Genomic DNA, 24,051 nt, shown 5'->3' with positions numbered 1-24,051 from the left:
GTGGGTATGGATGGATGGGTGGATAGGTAGGTGGATGGGCAGGTGCATGAGTGAATGGGTTCATATGTGGATGGGTGGAAGGATGGTTGGGTAAGTGGGTGGATGGATGGGTGGGTGGACAAGTCGATGGTGAGTGAAGAGACACATCAGGCTCTGGGCATAGCTCAATGCAAAGGAGAGAAAGCAGCTAGTTTAGGGGCTCAGTTCTTGGGCAGGTAGAAGGTCATCCTGGTTTCTAGTCCTTGTGGCAGCAGCACTGTGCCTGCACAGCCCTGGGGCCCCTGGGCATGACTGAGTGACAGCCCATCCCATGGTAGAGTAACTCATGCACGTCAAGTACCAAGCCCAGGGCCCATCCACAGCAGCACGTCACACCTGTGGATGATGAAAATGAGTCTAAGTCTAGTGATTTGGTCTGTTTCTCTATGCAGACAGTGTACGAGCTGCAGGTTCACACAGTGCTGGCCTGTGCGGTGTTTCACAATAGTCACAAACACTGAAAAGTGGAAAGACTTTGCATAGGATGCCAATATTTATCTAGATGTTATTGAAAAAAACATAGGGAGATACGACAATTCCAGACCCTCATTCTCACCCAGTAAACCCTCAGTCTCACAGGTGGGTGGTGGGTGGAGGTGGCCTCCTTTCCAGAGGCCTGTGCTCTCCAGTTTGCCACAGTACCCCGCACTCCCTACACGGCGCCCAGCTGGGAAGAGTGTCCACTGCCATCTCACCACGGTGACTGTGTCTTGTGTGTGCATGTATAGGATGATGGGGGCAGAGCAAGCAAGAAAGCAAAACGTTTCTCGTACTTGTGACTATTAAAAGTAGGAAAATGAAAGAGAAAACTATGTATTTCAAAAAAAAATGGGAGAAAGCACATTTTGTGGTGGAAATGAAGACGGCTGCATGACGAACAAAGACAAAACCATGACTCGCTCTCGCCTCGCTCTCCCCAACCCTTCCCTCCCTGTGGCACCTGGGTGTCCAGCTGTGCTGCTCTGGGTGGAAGCTCTGGGCAGGGCTGTGCACCGTCAGATGCCCTGGCCACTGAATAAATGCTATTTCCCTTCTCTTCTTTCTCTCTCTCTTTTTTTTTTTTGAGACAGGATCTCACTCTGTTACCCAGGCTGGAGTGCAGTGGCTCGATCTCAGCTTACTGCAGCCTTGACCTCCTGGGCTCAAGTGATCCTCACACCTTGGCCTCCCCAGTAGCTGGGACTACAGGCATGCACCACCACACCTGGCTGATTTGTGTATTTTTTGTAGAGATGGGGTTTTACCATGTTGTCCAGACTGATCTCAAACTCATGGGCTCCAGCGATCCACCCACCTTGGTCTGGCAAAGGACTGGGATTACAGGTGTGAGCCACCGGGCCTGGCCTAAATGCTATTTCGGTGTCTGCAAACAACCCTGGGGGCGGGGGACGGTGGGTGCTCCCTGGTCACTGAGTCAGCAATTTAGAATTCACCTGAATACCACCTAAAAAGTGAGTCTTTGTATTTCTCCTCTTCTAGATTGTAGAAGAGATTTAAAACCACACTGATTGCCACCACTGGTTACTGGGTGGAAAATGAGAGCCGTGAGGTGCTCTGGAAAGGTGCCCTCCCCACCCTTTGTCTTGATGCTTATTTTTACATACATGCCAGGTAGCTTTCCACTCATTCATCTTTGTAGGCATTACTTTACCTAAAACTAGAGGTGTAAAAGTTCCCAGAGACCATAAGAAAAGGGTAGGAAAATCCTCCTCTGAAGGACGTGCAAAAGGCGAGATGTTCACCTTGACTTCAATTCTGCATGAGCGGGTATGACTCATGGCGGTAACCAGGGCAGGTGGTTCTGCCTGGCAAATGTAATCTCTGCTTCACTTTATTTCTGCAGGCTCAGCCTGGTGCTCTTATTCATATGATGAATGCCTTGGGCCACCATGGGAACAAGATGTGTGGTGGTGGTGGCTGCTAGGACATTGGCTGCCGAGAAGACCCAAAACGGCAGTGGGGAAGGGGGCCTCCAAGACTCTTGGAATTAGGAACTCTATTAATACAATCCACCGTATTAATATGCTTGGGGAGAAAAAATATGATCATCTCAATGGATGATTCAAAGATATTTGTCAAAAGCCACCATCCATTTCTGATAAAAACATTTAGGAAAACAGAAATAGATGGCTAACACTTTAACATGAAGAAAAAAAAACAATGTCTATAAATAGCAAGTCAAAACGCAGCACTATGGGTTAATATTGAAACTACAAACTTCCATTTAAAATATGGATGACATAAGGAGGCCTGGGGACCTGCAAGTGCCTGCCGCGGTGTCGGACAATGGCACACAGGAAGAGGAACAACCTTGCCAGGATGGAGGCCTCAGCATTCACAGGCGACGTAACTGCCTGCCTGGGGAACCGATGAAATGCAGCTGGAAAGCCATCAGAAACAGTAAAAGAAGCCAGAGGGATATCTAGCTCCAGAAATATTACACAAAAGTCAATGGTTGCTTTACATATAAGTGGCAGAAAATAGAACGAGAAAAAAGATCTCATTCACAAGAACCACAAAGACAGAAAGCACCTAGGAACGACCTAAAGAGAAAGGACCAAGACCTGGGCTTACAAGAGGCATCCCTTGTTTCTGGATGGAGAGACGCTTGATCTAAGATTCCGATTACTATTCTGTTCAACCATGTGCTCAATGCAGTTCCAATAAAAATCAAGAGTGGGCTTTTTGGAACTTCCTTCCCCCGCAAGATTCTAAAGTTCAACTGGAAGAATAGTCCTGTGAATAAAATTAGTAAAGTTCTGGGGGAAAAAAGAACTAAACCTACCCTATATTAAAACTTACTATAAAGCGATAAGATTCAGAATAGTGTGGTACTAATATAAAAATAGAATAACAGAGCAGAACGGAATCAAGAAAAACATCCACTGGTCCACTTACATATGATAAAAGTGGCATTTAAGAGTCAAAGAAAGATCGCCAACATTAAGAAAACCGGCTAATGTTTTAGGGTAAAATAAAGCTGTCTGTAGTTCTTACCTTCTAATAAATTTCAGATGGATTAAGTAGTTGAAAAGTATTTAATATTTTAATATATAAAATAATAAGGGAAAATAGGGGTGAATGTTTTCATAATCTAACTATGACGCAAAGCCCAAATAAACAGAAAATTGCCCACGAACATTTTGAAACTTTTGTATAGCAGAACACATCATTTACAAGGTGAAAAGACACCGATTAAAGTGTGTGTATCTGAACTTATAGAGAAAAGTTTGCTCTCTTTAAAACATAAAGAGCTCTTTAAAACCAATGCAAAAGCTACAGAAGCTGATAGAAAACAACTGAGCAGAGAGCGAGCAGAAGACGCTCACGTGAGAACACAGTGGCTCATAAGCACCTGAAAAGTTGTTCAACTTGAAGAGTGATCAAATTGTTTTTTGTTTTAAGAGACAGGGTCTCTCTCTGTCACCCAGGCTGGAGTGCAGTGGCACAATCATAGCTCATTGCAGCCTCAACTTCCTGGGCTCAAGTGATCCTCCCACATCAGCCTCCTCCTGAGTAGCTGGGAAGAAAGGCATGAGCCACTGTGCCTGGATAATTTATTTTTGTAGTGATGGGGTGGTGCTATGTTGTCCAGCCTAGTTTAAATGGTTAAAAATTAAATGGAGGGGCACATTAAGGTCCCAGTGAGTCTTAGCTAGAATAAGGATGTGAGGAAAGGTCCCCTCAGGCACCACTGGTGGGACTTCCAATAGCCCCGCCCTGTTCAAAAGGCAAATGGTAACATACATCCTCTTCCAGGGAAAGACCCAGGGGAGCCAGGCAACATGTACAAGGAAATCTATTGCAGCGGTGTAATTGTGAATAACTGGAAGCACCTCAAAAGTCAGTCAATAGTGGATTGGTTAGATAAATTATGGCATAATCATAAAAGGGAACAACATATAGTCATTAAAAAGGGTAAGGCTGATCTGTAAAGGAACATGCGAAGACGTGTAAGACATACTAGATAGTACAGAGGCAGGTCGCAGCCGGCGGTACAGCATGAGCCTGCTGAACGTGTGTGCATGCGTGTGTGTGTGTGTGCGCACATGCCGCAGGGGTGGACGGAGGGGGAGGTTCACCTTTTACTTTACATGTTCCTGTAATGTTTGCATTTTTATAAACATGGACAACCTTGGTACTCAGGAAACATTAAATATTTAAAAAATCAATTTTGATCGGCAGGCGAGCTGCTTAGAATGATAAACTGCCCAAAATAACCTCAACAATTTATGGGAAGATAATTAATCTTGTCTGTGGCATAAAACTGATTCCTGCGCTGTGGTCAGACGCTTGTAGAGTCTATGAAGCGGTGGTCCCAAGCTATATCCTGTATTTGAAAAGAAGCCTCAGACTCCTCTCATGATTTCTGCAAGGCATCTACTTTACTAATTCGTTAGGTTTCTTTGTTTTGGGCTGGAATTAGCTCAGTGTGACAGCTCTGTAAGAATTTGGGTGATAGTTTTGTGTCTTTTAGCAATATATTAAAGGGAGCAGACTAGGTTGGTTTCTTTTTATTTATCTAACTTTTAATATCTGAAGTAGGCAGATTTATTTCCCCAAACATTTCAGCTTTCTAACAGAAAAATAAAGAAATAACAAGGATTCTGGGCGGTGAAATATTGAATCTCATAGGCAGAGAAAAGGCACCTTATTTCCTGCTGCAGTTTAAGATCCTACCACTAGATGGTGCAAAGGGACCGCACATTTTTCAGGCTGCACCAGTTCGCGCCACAAAATTCTTCAACATCTAATAAGCACCAGGAAAGCTTTCCAAAAGTAGAAAGAATGAACAATTGTGCGGGAATAGGAACATTTTGCTTTTATAAAATTGGGACGCTGCCATTTCATTATTGATACAAAAATCTGCTTCACTTTATACCTGCGGGACATAGGTCCCAAATCTACGCTAACCTCGTATATTTGAAGAGACCCGCCGAAGCCCACGCAATGCGGACGTCTAAAAGTTGAATTCAAAAATCCTTTTTACCTCATGCTGCCAAATGCATTTGCATTAATTCCACCTCAGTGTCGTGACGTAAATGCTAGTGGAATCGGCCCCAAGCTAAATAAGCAATAAGCCCCATTTTTCAACGCACAAACACATAAAGATGTCAGCTCAAACTGTTTACTAATTAACACTTAAAAAGACACAAATTAGATATGCGTGGCTAAGAGCAATTATAATCAAGACGAATTTCTCTAGTCATTTGGGAACTGAAAAAAATGCCTAATTGCTGGAACCAGTGTTTTAAAAACTGAAATCACGCCAGTTAGCAAATATGTTCATTTAAAGAACATTCCACGTGACTACACTCTTGAGGACTGACTACAAACATGAGAACAAGGAAAATATTTAGGTATAAAATTAAAATTGTAAGCTCCCTTAGATTTATAACTTCTTCATTAACTATGTCTGCAAACAGCAGCCCATAAAAACCTGTAGCAATTAAGTGGTTAAATGAACTGCCTCCCTTGTCAATTTTAAGGGGGTGATTAATATTAGAGCATCCCTTTACTAATTAGACCCTCATCTTTCGGCTTTAAAGTCGAATGAAAATGGAGGCTGTTGCTCCACCAGGAGTGCGGCAGGCTAATGTGTGCTTCCTCTGCAGCGGTTTTGATGGTGGCACTCCTGGAAGGGAACGGGGAGCACTGTGGTTTCTGCTGAGGTTGGCAGCTGGTAGAAACGGCTCCGCATGGGGCTGGAAGTCGCTCCGGACTTCTCCATTGCCCGGTGCCCTGTCATTATAGGAATGGTTCACTCCTGTTCTCACAAGGCTTGCGGGTAGTTAAGCACACAGCATGAAACCTACACCCAAGGCTGCTGCCTCCTGACCGGGATGGTGAGGTCTTCCACGGATGCCAGGGTGGGACCATGGGTGGGGAGGGAGGATACACAGGTAATCAAGACATGAGGATTATTTTAGAAGCTCCTGCCTGGACTGCAGAGCCAGGCAGCTCCCACCCTGGTTGCGATGGGGAATCCATCAGCTAGAGAAATGGGGCAACTGCTTACCAGGGAAATAAAGAGCGGCAGAGACAGAGAATATTTATACACCCATCTCCTCATGCCCAGAGAAGATGCTTCATCATGGGCGCTGGCTGCGAAATTACATTTTCCAGGCTCTGGGACACAGACAGCCTTTTGTCTGGAGAACCGTAAGGGCTTCACTGGGACAACAGCCCCACCGGGTCACCCACTGCCCTCCTGCAGAGCCAAACTGGAGGGGAGGGGACCAGAAAACTGCCCACAGTGGCCACGAGGCTGCCACTGACTAGCCCCTGGTCACCTCCCTGGCTGAGGGATGATGAGGTAAAAATTCACTTCCTCATGCCTGGGACTCATGTATGTGGGCCCTGGGAGGACAGCAAAGCCCCTGCTCTGGGTGCGAGGTGACGGAGGTGGCAGGAGCACATGGCTGCTGGAAGATGGCCAGGCAGAAGGCCACTGCTCTGTCATGGGGAGCCAGCAGGGTGACGGCGTTTGAGTTGGAATTTCTCTATGAATCACGGCTTCCTTCACTTTCAGCCACCCACGCCATCACAGAGCACGTCTGAATCGTGAGAGGTTTTCTGTCTTTCCACAGATCCTTTTCTTCAAAATTTGCTCAATGGCGCATCCATTGATTCTAACTTTAAAACATGACCGTCCTTGGGCATTTTTCGTGAAATTTCACCCAAGTGCATCAGGTACCACGACTCTTGGGGAGACCCCGGTGAAGAGCAGGGCAGCCACATCTAACCACGCTCCACCAGCTGCCAGGTGCCCTGACTGCCACGCTGTGTGGCACGCTGGGCTGGGATGAGCAGGCCTGTGCTCTACTTTGGGGTGAGGGGGCCTGGGAACATGCCTCAGAGCCAAGCCTATATGGCATATTTGTCCCCTACCCCAGGCATCCACACTGGGAGGCTGTGTCCTGTCCACTGCCTACACAGCCCATGAGGGTCCCTGCAGACACTGGCATCTGAATGGGCTCATTCCCCTTCCAGCTCTCCAGGGCAGCCTGGCTGTCCGGGCCCAGGAGCGCATGCTCCCTGGGGCTCCTCAGGATGCTGGGGGCTGAGGGACACCCACCCACAACCAAGTGACACCCTGTTTGTCAATCAGTGCTGGGCAGCTCCTAGGCCAGGCCATCTGTGTCCTTGTGGGGGTGGAGGCAGCTCTGCTTGGCTGGCTCTGGGGAGCTCCCTGTGGCTGCCCATGTCCCTAACCTCCATGCTCAGAATACACAGGGTCACACGGTTTGTTGGAGGGTGACCGTCCCTGAAGCCGAATGGTGGCAACTGTGCTTCGGCTTTGATTCAGAAACATCCCTCAGGCAGGGCATGGTGAGGACAGTTAACGCTGGCAGGAGGGACACTGGCCGCAGTTCTGGAAGGACAGGACAGTGCTGCCTCAGGGCTCACACTTCTATTTCCCTTCAAGTTGGGGCCAATCTTTAGTAGATGAAGACGGTCACGTATTCAGCCAGGGTCACACTCAGACCCCTGTTCAGCTCTGGGTTGCTGCTGTGGGAATCTGGCCAGTCATCTAACTTCTTGAGTCCAGACTTCCGTAAATGGGTGGACCCCCCTTCCTCCCACGGGGTGCAGAGGGATCCTGAAGGGAAGCACCTGCCCAGCACAGAGCAGCCTCTCCCTGGATGCCAGGCTCTCCACCCTGTCTGGGAATCGTGGGCGAGCCTGGGGAGCTGTTCTGGACGAGCGGGAGGCACGGTCAAAGGTCTGTGCCCCTGGACCTGAAAGCAGTCTCCCACTTGTATTTACTCTATTTTTTTTTTTTTTGGTTTAATGGTATAAAACACAAAGGTTTACAGTGAGCAAAGCAAATTTCTGAGCAGAGACTTCTCCACCCCCATGCCCCTCACTAAGGGCAGCCAGACCTGTTATACATGGAAGGCACAAAATCAAACTCATCCCGACCCAGGGAACACAGCCCACTCCAGGGCCAAACCTGCAGAGTCCAAGAGTGACAGCCAGTCGTTCTGGCTCCAGGCACCACTTCTCCCTGAGCCCCCAACTCCCACGAGCAATGCCGAGCTCAGTGGCTAAAAGAAGCAACTTCAGGTTTATTTACGGAGAAAAGCCTTTGCCACGGCTGCGGAAGGAGCCCGTTGGCCAGAGTGTGTGGACATCAACGTTACGCGAATGGCTGTGCATGCCAATGGCTGGTATAAGGAACTTTTAAGTCCTCAGGTTAAATGAAAAACTCTGTGGTGCTCTCCACTGCAGCAATACTTGTTATGGTTTTCTACCCTGTTTAAGGTTCTAACCTCTCCCCATTCCCCCACATTTCTTTACATCGACTTTAATTTACTTCAATAGCAAATACAGACCTGTTTTGTTATTTTTTTTTTTTTTTGAGACGGAGTCTCGCCCTGTCGCCCAGGCCGGAATGCAATGGTGCAATCTCGGCTCACTGCAACCTCCGTCTCCTGGGCTCAAGTGATTTCTCCTGCTTCAGCCGCCTGAGTAGCTGGGACTACAGGTGTGCTCCACCAAGCCTGGCTATTTTTCTGTGTGTGTTTTTAGCAGAGACAAAGTTTTACCATGTTGGCCAGGCTGGTCTCAAACTCCTGACCTCAGGTGATCTGCTTGCCTCAGCCTTCCAAAGTGCTGGGATTACAGGCGTAAGCCACCACACCTGGCCCAGACCTGTTTTTCTTTTAACCCGTCACTAAACCCAAGAAATACAGCTGGCCTTGGTCCACAGGGATGGAGCTTTCCGCCCCAGCAACAGAGCAGCGGGACAGTGGAATGGGTGGGCCTGTGCCGACTCACGCCCTTCTCTGTGGACGAGGAGAACGGTAACGATGGTGACGGTGGTGGCTGCGATAACGGTGGCAGCCAGCAGCACTGAGGCAGGCACTGGTCCAGGCCATTCACTGGACCTTTGCAGTTAAACCCACATAGACTCTGGACTAAGCACTATTATTACTATCCTGATTGTGCAGAAAAAGAAATGTTGGCTCAGAAAAGTCAGTGGAAGATCTGAGATTCTAGCCAGGCACTGACTCCGGGGTGTGCCCCAACCCCTGGCTCTGCACCTCCTGGGGGTGGCCACACTGTGACTCGGAGCGCCCGACATTGAGACACTATATTGTAATGAATCACAGATTTCAGTCCTTAGAGTGGGGAAGAGAATAAGGTTTGCAGGGTTCCCACCACCCGCCCTGGACCCCACACTGGGACCGTCACCCACTTCACCCCACCCCAGCAACTCGAAGGCCCACCCAGGTTAAGGAACTAGACTGACTGGCCACCAGCCTAGAGACCCCCTTGGAAGGACACAGAGCTGCCACTTTCCGTCACAGTGGAGAGGATTTGGAGCACGACACACTGGGTCTCCATCTTGTCTTTGGCCAGTTACTCCACCTCTCGGAGTCTCCACTTCTCCCCACGACACAGCGAGGAATGAGGCCTGGGGTAGGAACCAGTGATCATGTATGGAAAGCCTCAGGCCCCAGGCTGAGCACACAGCAGGTGCTTAAACGGTGCCACCATTAGGCCCACAGGCAGGCCGGAGCAGAACGGGAGGGGAGATGGCGCGACGCTGAGGCCGCTGCTGCCAGCACGTCCCACCTATATCCATTTGGCATCACAAAGCACCCCGTGAAACAGGTTCTGCCGCGACCCCATGGTAAACAGCAGGTATGTGACTTGCCCCTGTCCACAGTGGAGTGGGCTGGTCTGGAGGTATGTCAGTGTAACCTCTGCCCTGGTGACCACCTGTGGCAGCAGCAGCTCCTCTGAGGCCTTCCTCACATACCCTGGGCTGCACCACACGCAGGGCCCCATGCAAATGGGGTGTCCATAAGCAGGTGGACTTCACAGCCACCCACAGCTCCCCTGCTTTGAGAAGGGCAGGTGTGAAATTTTATGCACACCTATGTTTCTAATGTCCCAGCCAGCCATTTTTTCCCTGAGTTATCAAAAAAAGAAAAAAAAATCTATATATGACAATCAGGTTGGTTTTTATGATTTACTGAAAATCAAAGACAAAGGGGGACTTTTTTGTCTTGTTTTTGCTATGACAGGTTTAGAAATTTGTTGTACTACATTGATTCAATTTTGCTTGATTTCAGCCATCTTTCAATAATGCAGTCGGCTTCTGCTAGCTGGGTACACAAGAGAAAACCCCAAGGAATGGAGAATATTGAAATGGTTCTACCATTTCCATCTTTGAGATGAATGTTCCTCTCGGAGGAGAGCTGGCTGTAGCGTGTGACTGCTTAACCACCCGCTCTACAGAAGAGAAGCCACACACCCCGTGCTGTCTTAGGGAAACAGGAGGGCCCTGGTGGTCTGACTCAACTCCCTTTCTTCAGAGTTATCATCCGCATGCCAGTCCTGGGTTTCTTTCTTTTTTATTAGGAAAATGTGTGAACTGTTTGAAAGCAGGTTGCCAGATGTGTTCCAGCTTATGAAGCACAGTGGAAGGTACCCTGACCTCATGAAGCACAGTGGAAGGTACCCTGACCTCATGAAGCACAGTGGAAGGTACCCTGACCTCATGAAGCACAGTGGAAGGTACCCTGACCTCATGAAGCACAGTGGACGGTACCCTGACCTCATGAAGCACAGTGGAAGGTACCCTGACCTCATGAAGCACAGTGGAAGGTACCCTGACCTCATGAAGCACAGTGGAAGGTACCCTGACCTCATGAAGCACAGTGGAAGGTACCCTGACCTGCCCCTAAATTGTGGAGACGCTTGGTCATTTCCCGAAACCCCTCCTGGTGGCAAATAATAAAACAAAACAAATGGAGGAAGAAAAGTCAACCTGATGCCTGTCCTCCAACCTCCACCTTCCCAAAGCTGAGACTTTTTTTTAAAAAAGGAGAACTGAGGCTCCGTCTGTCATGTAAAACATTCTGACTTAGAGAAGACAAGATGTGGGTCATATTTGACTGGAAGTAGGAAATACATTAGAATTGAGTTACTTTATCTAAGAAACACATTTGGGTGAAACGAAAGTGTTTTTCTCAGAAGAGAACGGAACACCTCCACCTGTCCCTCTCTTGGAGTGGATCCCTAGGGGAACACGAGAGACGCCGGTGTGCAGGCGATGGCCCAGGCCTGCCCTCCCCTCCCCTGACGGCTTGCTTACCTCTTTTTCGATTTCTGCTAGAGATTTGATGGTGATTCCCAGGAGATCAAAGGGCTGCATCTGAAAACACAGATGAAGTTGCCCTTTTAAATAGCTGGAAAATGCTCCTCCCACACTTACTTTTATGCATGACAATGGTAACACCTCAAGCCACAGTGTGATCTAGCGTTTCTCTACCCACTTTCCACAGGAAGACAGTCAGTGGGACTCTCAGTCACGCGTGGGGGTGGCAGGAGAAGTGACGATAGAGCCTGCTGCAGGAATGTGGCCCTCAAGGTGCTGGCCCCTGTGCTGCGGGACCTTTGCCTAGTTGTGGTCTGTGGCACCCAGGGGGATCCAGGTCTCCTGGAGGACTGACCGTGGCTGGCCTGCTTCACCTGTCTTCTCCCCCTGCCAGCAGAACACGCAGGCAAGGTTTGCTCTTTCTCGCTGCAGCTATAAACCGGAGGTGCCCAAGCTCTCCCCGGAGGCCGCCCAGCCACTGTGTCTGGGTAAGGCAGGAGGTTTAAGGAACTCCAGGGAGGAAGAGTTCCTTAGGGGGAATCCAGGGTAGGAGCTGGGGGGATTCCAGGTCTTTGGAAATGCCAGGTAAATGAAACAACTGCCCATCAATTATCATTTGAGAAATCGATGTGGAAAAAATGGTAACATTGCATTTTAATGAGAGTTTTTATAATTTCATGAAGATTGGAGGCTTAAAAAAAATGCTGGCTTTTCAACAGACAGCATGAAAAATCAAATACACATGGCAATTGAGTGAGCTAGAGGCCCATAGAAGCCTGGACTCAGAGGCTCGGAGGGCAGAGGGCGTCCAGTCCATGTGGCTCCTGGTCTGAGTCCCTACTGGGCACATGAGTGTTCTGTGCTCCCCAGAGGGGTCCCTGGCCCAGCCTCCTGGGGCCCAGGCTAAACCTGAGGGCCTTCGACAGAACCCCAGAGCCCGCATGGTCCTGAAGGGTGGTAGCTCAGGGATGGGAGTGGAGCTGGAGCCTCCGCGAAGCCAGCAGGGGTTTCCTGCGAGGCCGGCTCTGGAGTCTGAGGACCCAGACTCAAAACCAGTCTCAGCGCCTCCTGGCGATGCAGCTGCGCGTTAAATCCCTTCCTCATTCCCTCGTCCATTAGAAGCGGCGGCCCCGTAGTGGGGCTGCGGGGCGCTGCACTGAGAAGAGCAGGGAGCGCAGGGCACCGGGCCTGGCTGGGTGTGTGTCCTTGGAGCCCTGGCCGAGGTGGCAGCGCCCGGCAGCAGCACATTCGCGAGGGCGATCTTGGGACGGGGCCACCGAGTCACACGTTCCGCTCGCGGCTGCTCTGCCGGTAGCCACGGAACAGTGTGGTGCTCTCCGTGCTGCCAAAACGAGGGGGGCGAGAGCGGGGCCGCCTGCCCGCGACCCAGCAGAGGTGCAGCTGCTGTGTCATTAGGCTCTAACCACCCCACTAAATTCTCCCAACTGGAGCTGGTGAGCAGGACAGAGCTGCCTCTCCCAGGGAACGGCAACAGAGGCGCCAGCGTCGCCATGGCAACGCGGCCCCGTGGAGTCGGCTGAAGTTCCTGGAGCTCCGCATGTCACGTCACGAGCATTTTTCAAGATTAAGCTGCTTACCAGAAGGGTTCAGAGGAGGCCTATTCTATTTCACGAAAATGGAAACTACAGAGCAGGTCAAATCGCAAGCCGGGTGGTTTTAAGCTGGATCCAAGAAAAACACTGAAGGATTCTTTAGCTGTGCCCAAGCTGGGGCCTTCATGTTTATTAGCTAGTCAAGGCCAACTTCTGCAGAAAGGATCAAAACCAGAAACGGGTTTGCTGAGCCAGCGTGGGGCAAGCCTGCGCAGCTGGGAGGGGGCCACTGCCACCTTGGGGGCTGGCACCATTGGAGGGCTGACCCTAGCAGTGAGAGGCACAGACCCCACTGCCATGCAGGGTGGCCGCCCCTCACAGTCTGAAGTTGGCCTTTGGTCCCGGCCAGCTCACTCGGTCCCTCTGATAAAAAGATGGCGTGAGCCTGGCCTGCGTGACAGTGCTGATGTGGATGGTGGGGTCCATGCTGGGCTGGCATGGGCAGGAGACCACAGCTAGAGGCACCACATTTGCATGGCGGCCTCCGTGTCAGAGCGCAGAATGCAGCTATGACAATGGGAAAACGAGGCAGCCTCCTTTCTACAGGAAATTGTCATCCTTAAGTAAGAAAGAACAAAACTTACTAAGTTGGACTTGGGAGATAAAGAACATTCACAACCAGGTAAGCTCAGGTTGGGTTAATCACATGCGGCATGGCAAAGGCTCAGTGCACCTGAGCTTGTCTGACAGCCTCTTGCTACTTTCCCATCCCCCAGCTGTTGTTTTCTTCATTTCTCAAACACCTACTACATGGGGCACTGGCTGATAGGGCCAGAGATGCACACGACCCACCCCCCAACCTCAGGAGTTCCTGTCACTGGGTTGCGGGGTTCAGCTTCCAGTGGGAGAGGGGACACGCAGGCGGACAAGATTCCGGTAGGGGAAGGAGCGTGAGTACTGCCTGAACAGCCCTGCGTGCCGTGTAAATCAGGATGGAGGGACCTCAGGCTGGGGGGTGGCAGAGGGGAAGGGCGAGCATGCATAAAACTTACACTTTCTGGAACACAAGAAAACTTCTCTGAAATCATAAAAGGCACACCATCCATTGCTGCAAAAGAAGAAAAAAAAAAGATGGCATTAAAGGTATTGAAGATGGCATTTAGTTGTCCAGCAACTGAAGACGTCGAAACAGAGAATATGAATCCGTCACTGGATGGAGCCAGGTGACATCCAGCACAGATGTGCTGGAGCTATGAAAGAGGACAGGTCCCACCTCTGCTACCAGGCCACACAACCTACTGAGAGAGGCAGGCGCCTCATCATCCCCTGAGCACCAGGCAGTTGTGTAGACAAGAGCTCTAGGAGCAGAGAGCGGCTGGTCCAGAACCCCCACTCTCCACCCCTGGAGTCTGGTCTCTGATCTGTAACGGGAGAGTCACCAGGGGCTGGCAGCAGGATGAAGGTGACACAGCTGGCAGGGACAGGCTGCAATGAGACGAAGGCAGTAAGCACGTGCATTAGACATGCTCTAAGGTGCTGTTGGGCTCAGGGGAAACGACTAAGTGGGAGGAAAGAGGAGCTCAGGAGTCAGATTGGCTGGGTTCAAATCCCAGCTGGTGACTGCAGATGAGCAACTGAAGGTGAAAGACGAAAAACTGAAGTCACATTTAAAAAGATGGCGCCGCCTACATGACAGGGTGCCTGTGCATCAGAAGTGGAGTGTGTGGGGCGCCTGGCCAGCGCTGGCACAGAGCAGGTGCTTGACATGTGGGGGCAACAGTGGATGTCGCTCTCAGTCACTCAGACCCAGGGCATCAAGGGCTGACTCGAGGCTCACCAGTGTGCTCAATTTTAACAGGACGCGAGAAAAAGGGCATGGAACGGGGACGCAACGACGGAGAAACCAGGGGCCCAGGGGCGTGGTTCCTTTTCTGTGGCCACCCCTCCCTCCGCCCTGTCCCAGGGGATCGCTGTCAAAAGCACATGGACAGAAACGACCCAGGGTGTGCCTCCGTAAGTGAGCGCTTCTCTATGAATTATAACCTCAGAGAGGAGGACTCTGGTGCCACACCAGGACTGGAAATCCTGCCACATTGAGGAACAGGTCACACTGGACGAGACGTGATGCCGGCATTCACAGAGCCAACGTGGCAGCCATGTGGCTGCTGGGACAGTGGTGGGGCCTCTCCAGTGTCAGCTTCTCCCTTAGGTCTGGGAAGAGTCGGGAACATGCAGCCGCAGTTGTGAGGGGCCTGCTCATGAGTGCAGGTACGCGGAGCCCCGAAGTCAGGGGTGGCCGCACCCTGAGGTGGTGGCTATGCAGTAAATTGTGGTTTCAGGGAGAAACGGAGTGAGCACAATGGAAGCCAGGTAGAGCGTAGGGGCAGCGGCGGGCAGTGTGCTCCCGGGACCAACAATCTGCTTCCCCCAGTGTCTCCTGGAATGATGACTTCTCTGGAACCTCCAGTGGTCATATTTTTTTTTCTCAGTCCTAACAAAGAAGAGTAGCAGAAGCGGAAAGCAGCAAAGCAAGAGGAAAGGACATAAGAGAAGAAGAAACCTGGGATGGATCCTCCCAATCAGCAAGAAAAGCCGAATGGCTCATGCTATGTTCATACAGGGATAAAACATCATAGAACTCTGCTCACGCTTTATTTTAGGGAAGGAAAGAAACGAAACCTTCTTGGATCAGCATGAAGAAAAAGACACAGCACAGGTGGCGGCAGTCGCTGCATTCCCCGCGCCCTCCTCTCTTGAAAGGGCCGCTGCCCAGTGTGGCTGCTGGAGTTAGACATAGACTCCCGGTCAGAGGCCTTCTCCCATTTCAGGTGGTGCTGGCAACCTGCTGTGAGCTGCCGGAAGAGATGGGACAAAGGTCCCGAACAGGCAACACTTCCCCAGAAAGTGGGGTGAGGGGAAGGCCTCAAACAATCTCATTCAGTATGTCCCGCATTTGGGCCTCAATCTCATTCAGTACATCCCGCGTGCAGACCTGCGTGTGAACTCTGAGTACCTATGTGTGTGTGCTGCTTCACAGATGAAAAAGTTCAGCAATGAATAAAGGAGTCTCAAAGAGCCACAAAGCCTTCTAGAGAGGGGCAGAGTCGAGTCCCACCGGATATCCAGGAAAAGGTGTGCCAGCTCCCGCCACCATCTGCCCGACCTGACTTCCATGCCCTTCCCAGTGCTGCTGAGATGGGCCGGGCACTCGTAACACTTCTGATCATTTTAGAGATTGGGAAGCAGAGGCTCTGAGAAGTTGGTGCTTGCTGGGGTCACAAAGGTAGGCAGCAGTGGCCCCAAAGCTCTGGATAGTACAGGCTGCTTGACCTCCCCAGTAAAGTCCCGAAGCCCACTCTTCACCTGTCATGGTCCTCACTTCCCACTCTCTGCCCACATCCACCTCTTCCATGGCTTCTCTTGCCTGCTAGACAGACAGCAGAGTCCACAGCAGAGTCCTCCCTGCATGCCCAGGTACTGTGCACAGGCCCTGGCAATTGCTCCCCTGCAGAACCCACTCACCATTCATTCCCCAGACTTTCTGCCTCTCATGTTTTAAAGACCTTATTAGTATTTGGGAGTGAAGAACTGCCTCTCACTGGTGACAGTTGTTTCTATCTACATGTCACTGTATGTCTAGGGATCCTGTGTGTTACAAAGGTGGTAAGGTGATGTGCAAAGACCTGATTACACCAGGAACTGAGGGGGCTGGGAAGTACTGGGGGTGGCAGAGAGGAAGGGGGCTCCTCCCATGGGAGGCCTCCCTAGTCAGAGGCTGTCAGTACTGCCTGTGCCTCCAATGGACAGAGAAGGGCAGGATTTCCTAGATGGGGGTCTCGACTGGTATTGAAGGCCCTGGCCCCTTGCACCTGACCCTCTTCCCGGCTTACCCATCCCTTCCTCCCTCTATGCTTGTACCTCAACTGTCCTTCCCAGTCTTCTGAGTGCCTCTCCTGCAGCATGCCTTCCCCGAGGCCCTCCCTGGGGTCTGGCCAGGCCCGTGTCTCCTCTCCTCTTCTTGTAGGTGCATGTGCGAGTCACCTCTGCATTCCAGGTCCCCAGCCCAGGGGCAGGGCCTGGGGGCTCAGGGGCTGTGCTGGACAGGGAGGGCTGCTGTTCCCATGCACGGGGATCTGGGGAACTGGGTAGGGGGCTCCAGCCTGGGGCAAGGGCCTAACCTCTCTCAGGACCTGGGGACCCTGCTCACTGCTACCCCGCCTGCTGCTGCTGGAGATGAAAGCCATGGATGGAAGAAGCCTGGGAATCACTTCTAGGAACTGGGAAGATCTAAGCAGGGAGGGAAATGTTTTAAAAAATTCATATAAAATTAACCATTTTAAAGTGAACAATTCAGTGGCATTTAGAACATTCACAATGGTGTGCGATCACCACCTCCATCTAGTTCCAAAACATTTCCATCGCTCCAAAGCCAAACCCCTCACCCATGAAGCAGTTTCTCCCTGCTCCCACAAGGAGTGTGTGTTTCTTTCTCCTTCCAACTGATGATCATGTCTTTGAAAGAGAAGGATCTAGAAACATAGGTGGTGCCGTAAGCCTGGCTTTCTGACCACAGTAGCCAGGCCTCCTGTCACGCTGTGCTCTTGCCTTGCTAGTCAGCAGAGGAGATGAGGAAGAATGGGTTGCCCAGGCTAGCTGCTCTGAGTTTAGGGCTTTAAATAAAAATCAAGGATAAAAAAGTAACTTGTTGATATGGTTTAGCTATGTCCCCACCCAAATATCATCTTGAACTGTAGCTCCTATAATCCCCATGAGTCGTGGGAGGGACCCAGTGGGAGGTAATTGAATCATGGGGGTGGGTTTTTGCCATGCTATTCTCATGAGAGTGAATAAGTCTCATGAGATCTGATAGTTTTATAAAGGGGAGTTTCCCCTGCACATGCTCTCTTGCCTGCTGCCATGTAAGGCATGCCTTTGCTCCTCCTTTGCCTTCTGCCATGATTGTGAGGTCTCCTCAGCCATGTAGAACTGTGAGTCCATTAAACCTCTCTTTCTTTATAAATTATGAAGTCTTAGGTATTTTTTCATAGCAGTATGAAAATGGACTATACACTTGTAAAACTTAGATATCAACAATAGCATTTTTTGTGCATATATTGACGTAGTTTAGATATATGTCCCTGACAAGTCTCATGTTAAAATGTAATCCCCAATGTTGGAGATCGAGACCTGGTGGGAGGTGTTTGGGTCATGGTGGTGGATCTCTCATGGCTTGGTGCTGTTCTTACGGTAGTGAGTGATTCTCACAAGATCTGGTTAAGTGCGTGGCACCTCCCCTGGCCCTCTCTCTCACTCCTGCTCTGGCCATGTGATACGCCTGTTCCCCCTTCACCTTCCACCATGACTGGAAACTTCCTGGGGCTTCCCGAGAAGCAGATGCCAGGGCCATGATTCCTGCACAGCCTGTAGAACCATGGGCCAAGAGCCAATTCGATCTCTGTTCTTTATCAATGACCCAGTCTCAGGTATTCCTTTATAGCAACATAAGAACAGCCTAACACACAAATATATATATAATCACATATATTATGTAAAAATATACCTTTACATAGATTATAGATTTACATTTTTTTTTTTTTTTTGAGATGGAATCTCGCTCTGTCTCCCAGGCTGGAGTGCAGTGGCGCAATCTTGGCTCACTGCAAGCTCCTCCTCCTGGGTTCACGTCATTCTCCTGCCTCAGCCTCCCAAGTAGCTGGGACTACAGGCACCCGCCACCATGCCTGGCTAATTTTTTTGTATTTTTAGTAGAGACAGGGTTTCACCGTGTTAGCCAGGATGGTCTCAATCTCCTGACCTTGTGATCCGCCCGCCTCAGCCTCCCAAAGTCTTGGGATTACAGGCGTGAGCCACCGTGACCGGCAGATTTACATTTTGTATATATAATATGTAAGGTATAAATTATATACTTCCATTATAAGTGCATACGTATGCATATGCATACACACACCCACATATGATTAGGACAAGGCCCTCCCTTAGCCACTGAGAGACTGCAGGGAGCGGGCAGGGTGCTCACCCCGCCTCCCAGTGGGCCCTGAAGTCCCTCAGAGGCACTTCCCGTTCGTCTGCAGGCCCTCCTCACATCTGCCCTCCAGAGGTGAAGCCCTCCCTCCCAGACCTTCTGGGGCACCCTGGGGAGTTGGTGGGGCCCATGGCCAACCTGCTCCACATGCAGGCATCCAGGTGCCTGGGTGAGGGCACCTTCTGGCCCTCAGGTAGGCTCAGCGGTAACACCTTAGTGAGGAGGCAAAGATGAGATGTGAGATCACTGTGGGATGCCCCACAGCAGCCACTGGGAGGGAAGGAAGATGCATTCCTGAAATGTCTGAGGAGCAAGAGGCAGCAGCAAGGGGGGCCCTCAGGACTTTGACGGCCTCACTCCACCCCTCGGCCCACGTGCTCCTGACTGGACCAGCAGCAGAGATGAGGAGACCTGCTCTGACCTAATCCTGACTGCAAGGAGGAGCTGTCTGGTCAAGCGACAGAGACGGAAGCCTCAGGACAGACCACCACCGTCTGAGAGTTCACGACAGAAGGAGGGGCATAGTCAGATGCTCCCTATGTTCTTCTAGAAAACAGACTTTTATTTTTTGTAGAGATGGGGGTCTCACTGTCCAGGCTGTCCAGGCTGGTCTTGAACTTCTGGCCTCAAGTGACTTTCCCAGCCCGACTTCCCACAGTGTTGGGATTACAGGTGTGAGCCACCACACATGGCCTAGAAAACAGATTTTAACAAACTCAGAGGAAAGAAAGAGGAGGTGACAGGATCCCATGGGCTGAAGCTCACAGTGGGAGCTGAATCGAGAGGAGCGGGGCTCTCACAGTGCCCTTCTCACCAGCACAGGGAGGCTCCAAAGAGAAGCAAGTGCCACCAGGACCAGCAAGACTCTGCTAAGCAGATAATCTGGCCACCAAATCCCACTTATTTTAGAAAATCTAGTATATCAAAGATTAAAGCAGGCTGAAATAATATGGATTTCAGCAAAGCATCTTACAAATTTTCTCATGTTATCCATGTACACAAGATGGATAAATACAGCTGGCTACTGTGGAGGTTAGCAGAATCCATAACTGGTTGAACCACACATTCAAGAAGCTGATTAAGAGACCAATGCTAACCTTAAGTGACCCCTGTGAAGGGTGCCCAGGGCATGATCAATGACTCAAATGAAGACACACAGGGTATGCTCATCTAATGCATGCCTGATGGGAAGCCGAGGTGGGCAGTCTACAAACCAGATAACAGAGTGAAAACCAGTAAAGTCTCAAAAAGTTGTGATCGTGGGCCAAATGTAATGGAAGGAGTTCACTAGAGACCCATGAAGAGTCTCGTAGTGTAGGTCCGAAAACCCAACTGTGTTGGATGGAATGGAAGAGGCGTGGAATAACAGCAGGAGACAGGAAAGAAGGCGGCTGTAGGTGAGTAAGTCGATGACGTGATCTGACTATTTAAAAGGAGCATCATAAGGTTACAGTGCCGCAGTCCTGGTGCCCGGATGAGTCACTCACCCTGGTCTACTTGGAGCTTGAGTGGGGCACTCAGAGCCAGAACCACCTTCCCAGAGGGTCATCCCGGGGGCCTTCAAGGAGGCCAGAGTGGTGAGGGAACCTAAACCAGACCACGTGAGGGAAAGGAGAAGCAGCCATCAGGTTCGATGGCCCAGGAAGGCACAATCCTGTCCATTTCTGTTCATCCTAGCACCCTGCCCAGCACCCTCAGAGCCCAGTATGGTGTCCAGCACATGAGAACTGCAGCAAAAGTGGCGGTTCAGATAAGAGAAGACTTGAGGTGAACATAATCAAATGTCTGCACATGTTTTCATGGTGGTCACAGCATAAGGGGCTAGACGCAGACAGCGACTTGCTGGGGAGCTAGGGAGGGATTTTGTGTGTTGGGTAGAAAGCTGATCTGTGAGACCGCTAAATCCCCTCTTAATTCTGTAACATCCATGTCTCCTCTCATCTGGGCAGCCTTTTCATATTTTAAAACATCTAGAGGTTTGCAAAACATAATTCTTAAAATCAACGGCATGCATTCTTCATGCATTCCAAAAGAACGTTCATGAATCATCTCCGTCCTGGCTTCTCCTGGGGAGCCACGTTTACTTCCTTCCTTTCTTTTTCCCTAGCTGCAACCAGCATTTTGCCTTTGTTATTATTTTAGAGCAGAGAGACTGTGATGTTCTAGCATTTAGTCTATTTCTGAGTCCCATGCAGGGTGACATGCTGTTCGAGGAGCTGGATGGAGGCAGAGCTGGGAACGAGACACACATTTTCACCCCTGACCTACCCCTTCCATGCAGCCTAAGGGCTTGGATGGGGCTTCATCCCCCCACACTGCCTGACCAGTCTGCACTCACAACCTAGATGCAGGGACAGCACCTGCCCTTTCCTTGACAGAGCCAAAGACGGCACCCAGGTACAAAGCGGCCCTCTCTCCAGGCCCTGGAGCTCTCAGTGTGCCATGACAAAGCCCCCCACCCCCAACAAACCCGGGAGGTAAAGAAGTTCTCCCCAAGCCCAGTTCTACAAAATAGAAAAGGAAAGGGAATCCGTGCTTACTGCCCATACACAAGGTGGTGAACAGGCATCAAATAACTCAAGCCTCAACATTACCACTTAACGTGGTTTGAATCTGTGTCCCCACCCAAATACCCAAATCTCATGTTCAATTGTAATCCCCGGTATTGGAGGGGGGGCCTGGCGGGAGATGACTGAGTTATGTGGGGAGAGGATTTCTTGTGGATGGTTTAGCAGCATCCCCTTGGCGCTGTCCTTGTGATAGCAAGTGAGTCCTCGCGAGATCTGGTTGTTTAAAGGCGTGTGGCACCTTCCGCTCTTTGGCTTTCTTGTTCCTGCTCTGGCATTCTTGTTCCTGCTCTGGCCATGTGATGAGCCTGTTCTGGATTTGCCTCCACTATGATTGGAAGCTTCCTGAGGGCTCCCCAGAAGCAGATGCTGCCATGCTTCCTGTACAGCCTGCAGAACCATAAGTCAATTAAACCTTTTCTTATAAATTACCCAGTCTCAGGTATTTCTTTATAGTAACGCAAGAATGAACTAATACACCACTTGCAAGGCTTAGAGGAGTTATGAGGCTTGGCTGGAGCCAGGATTCAAACCCAGAGTGTAACCTGCTCTGGGGCTATGGGGGGCTATGGCAGGGAAGGAGGGGCTTGGAGCTTGGCAGACCTGAATTTTTGCTGCAGCTGAGCAGGTGCAGATGTGCGGCTGTTGCACAGGCCACCCCACCTCTCTGAGCCTTACTTGCCCTGTCTGTAAGGTGGGAATAATACTACAGCTGCCTCTGCGGGCTGCGGTGAGGGTGAAGAAAAATGAAATAAGACGACAGAGATAAAGCACCCACCACGTAGGGAGGGCTGGTCACCTAATCCTGGCTTCTGCTCTTACCAAAAGCCATGTGCTGGGGCAGGTTTCCTTTCAGTACTAGGCCAGTGCTTTCTTCTTCTTCTTGTTTTTAAAATTTTTTTTTTATTTTTGGTGGCAGTTTTAACAAAATGCTGATCCACAGCATCGAGCTACCTCCAGCAGATGAAAGCAAGGATGTGCCGCTGGCTCTGTGGCGCAATTAGCATTCTCCTAAACAAACGAGCTTCAACAGAGCTGTAATTAAGCAGGCCTGTAATTAAGTATATGCCCTTTATCATAACGATCATGCTTAAAAATGGCATGATGCATGGAACTCTGTTATTAATGCTGTAATCCCAAACTGAAGTGCCAGTACATAGAAATCAGCGTGTCAGGCCTGTCACCAGAGTGTTTGTAAAATACATTAAAGAAAAAAACCAGAAAACAATGAGCTTATTCAACTGTTCTTTTTACAATCAGGCACTACAAGTCAAGGGGATTGTGAATGCTTACAGATTCTACAAGGTTTAAACAAATAAAGCTCTAATCTGCTACTGTATTAATCCCACCCCCTATTTTAAAGGAGGAAAAAGGGGGTGGTGGGTTTTTTTTTTTTGCCAGCTGACCTGAATGCCTGTCTTTGCTATTCTCGGGGAAGCAGTCAGTCCAATCTGCATGCTGCATTTGTTTGGACATAAAATTGGATTCCTGCTTGCACAGACAGCTCTGCCATGAATCTGTAGGAACTTTGCCTGGCAACGAGATGGGATTATAGCTCCTGCATCCTCCCTTCGTATGGGAACTATAATTTTACCTGCCAAGGCAGTCCTCCAGAGCCATCCCTTGATTCTCCCCTCCAAACACACACCTCAGACTTCTGCAGGCTCAACACAAACCCACCACTGACCAACTCCCAAGGCTCCGGACTTAGGACCACCCATTGCCCCGGAATACCTAGCTGCTCAGAGCCGCCAACCCTTATCCCTCCCCAACGTCTCAATACGCAGCAGGGGTGAGGAAATACTCCAATCAACACATGGATTAATTTCAACACGCTTGATAGAGAGTCATAAAGTCATGTGGTAAAAATGTAAAAAATTAAAAAAAAAAAAACAGACTCCATTACCAGCACCTCAATTGTTATCTGCTTAAAGTTGTCAAGCGGTGTTAAGTGAACTCGGGTAATAGTACCTCAAAGTACTTGCAGAGATGCTGGTGAACAATGAGGCTTATTGGCAGGTAGTCATTTTCGGAATAAAATTAAATGCAATTGGAGTGGTAGGAGGCCTTTAATTCTGTGTACCTGCCCAGGGCTTGGAGCTGTAAATAATCAGCAACCCCAAGCCTCTCTTCTCCCCTTTCCTGTGGCGTTTCAAAAGTCCTTTACAATTTGTAATGGGGAAAATGCCAACAACTCAAGATCTCAAGGCCATTTCTCAAAACTCATTTGCAAACCAAAACACGGAGCCTGTTTTGCTTTCTTGGTGATTTCACTTTGGGGATATTCCTTGGAAGATATTTGTAGATGCCTCCAGAGCTGTCTGCTCAGTGACATTCCAATTGAGTTTACACAGGGCCAACAACTTCCTTCTAGATCCCCAAAGTAATTTGTTTTGCCATGTTATTCATAAGCCAAAAGGAGTGATTTATCAGCCACTTCCGGAGCCTCCCGAGTCCCCCGCGTGAGAGGCAGCACGGGAGGACGGAGCACAGGCGCCGGAGTCGGACACGTGTGAGCACCGAGCTGGGCCCAGTGCTTGTTAGCCGTGTGGCTTTGGGCAAGTCACTTAACCTCAGAGTCAGATTTTCATCTGTCATATGAGGATAATTGTGCCCACTCCGCAGCACCGCTGAGGGATCAGACAGCAATGGGAAAGAACAGCCTGACCACAGCAGCCACTCAGAAAATGGGGGCAAGGCTGCGGTTTTATGTCGAAAGCAGCTGTTTCTGCA

The 24,051-nt window shown here is 50.1% G+C and overlaps 1 protein-coding gene across 1 annotated transcript in view; it reads right to left on the bottom strand.

Annotated features, from left to right (window-relative positions):
* Positions 1 to 24,051, bottom strand: part of MVB12B (multivesicular body subunit 12B) — a 179,450-nt gene that overhangs the window by 10,530 nt on the left and 144,869 nt on the right. Inside the window, exons 8-9 of the mRNA XM_031014731.3 lie at positions 13,761 to 13,816; positions 11,153 to 11,212 (exon numbers count right to left, since the gene is read on the bottom strand). Of these exons, the coding sequence (XP_030870591.1) occupies positions 11,153 to 11,212; positions 13,761 to 13,816 (116 nt within the window). The remainder of the gene's footprint in view (positions 1 to 11,152; positions 11,213 to 13,760; positions 13,817 to 24,051) is intronic.

This window comes from Gorilla gorilla, chromosome 13 (assembly GCF_029281585.2).
Source record: "Gorilla gorilla gorilla isolate KB3781 chromosome 13, NHGRI_mGorGor1-v2.1_pri, whole genome shotgun sequence".
In the NCBI taxonomy this organism is placed as follows: domain Eukaryota; kingdom Metazoa; phylum Chordata; class Mammalia; order Primates; family Hominidae; genus Gorilla; species Gorilla gorilla.
This window is presented reverse-complemented; position numbering and strand designations above follow the sequence as displayed.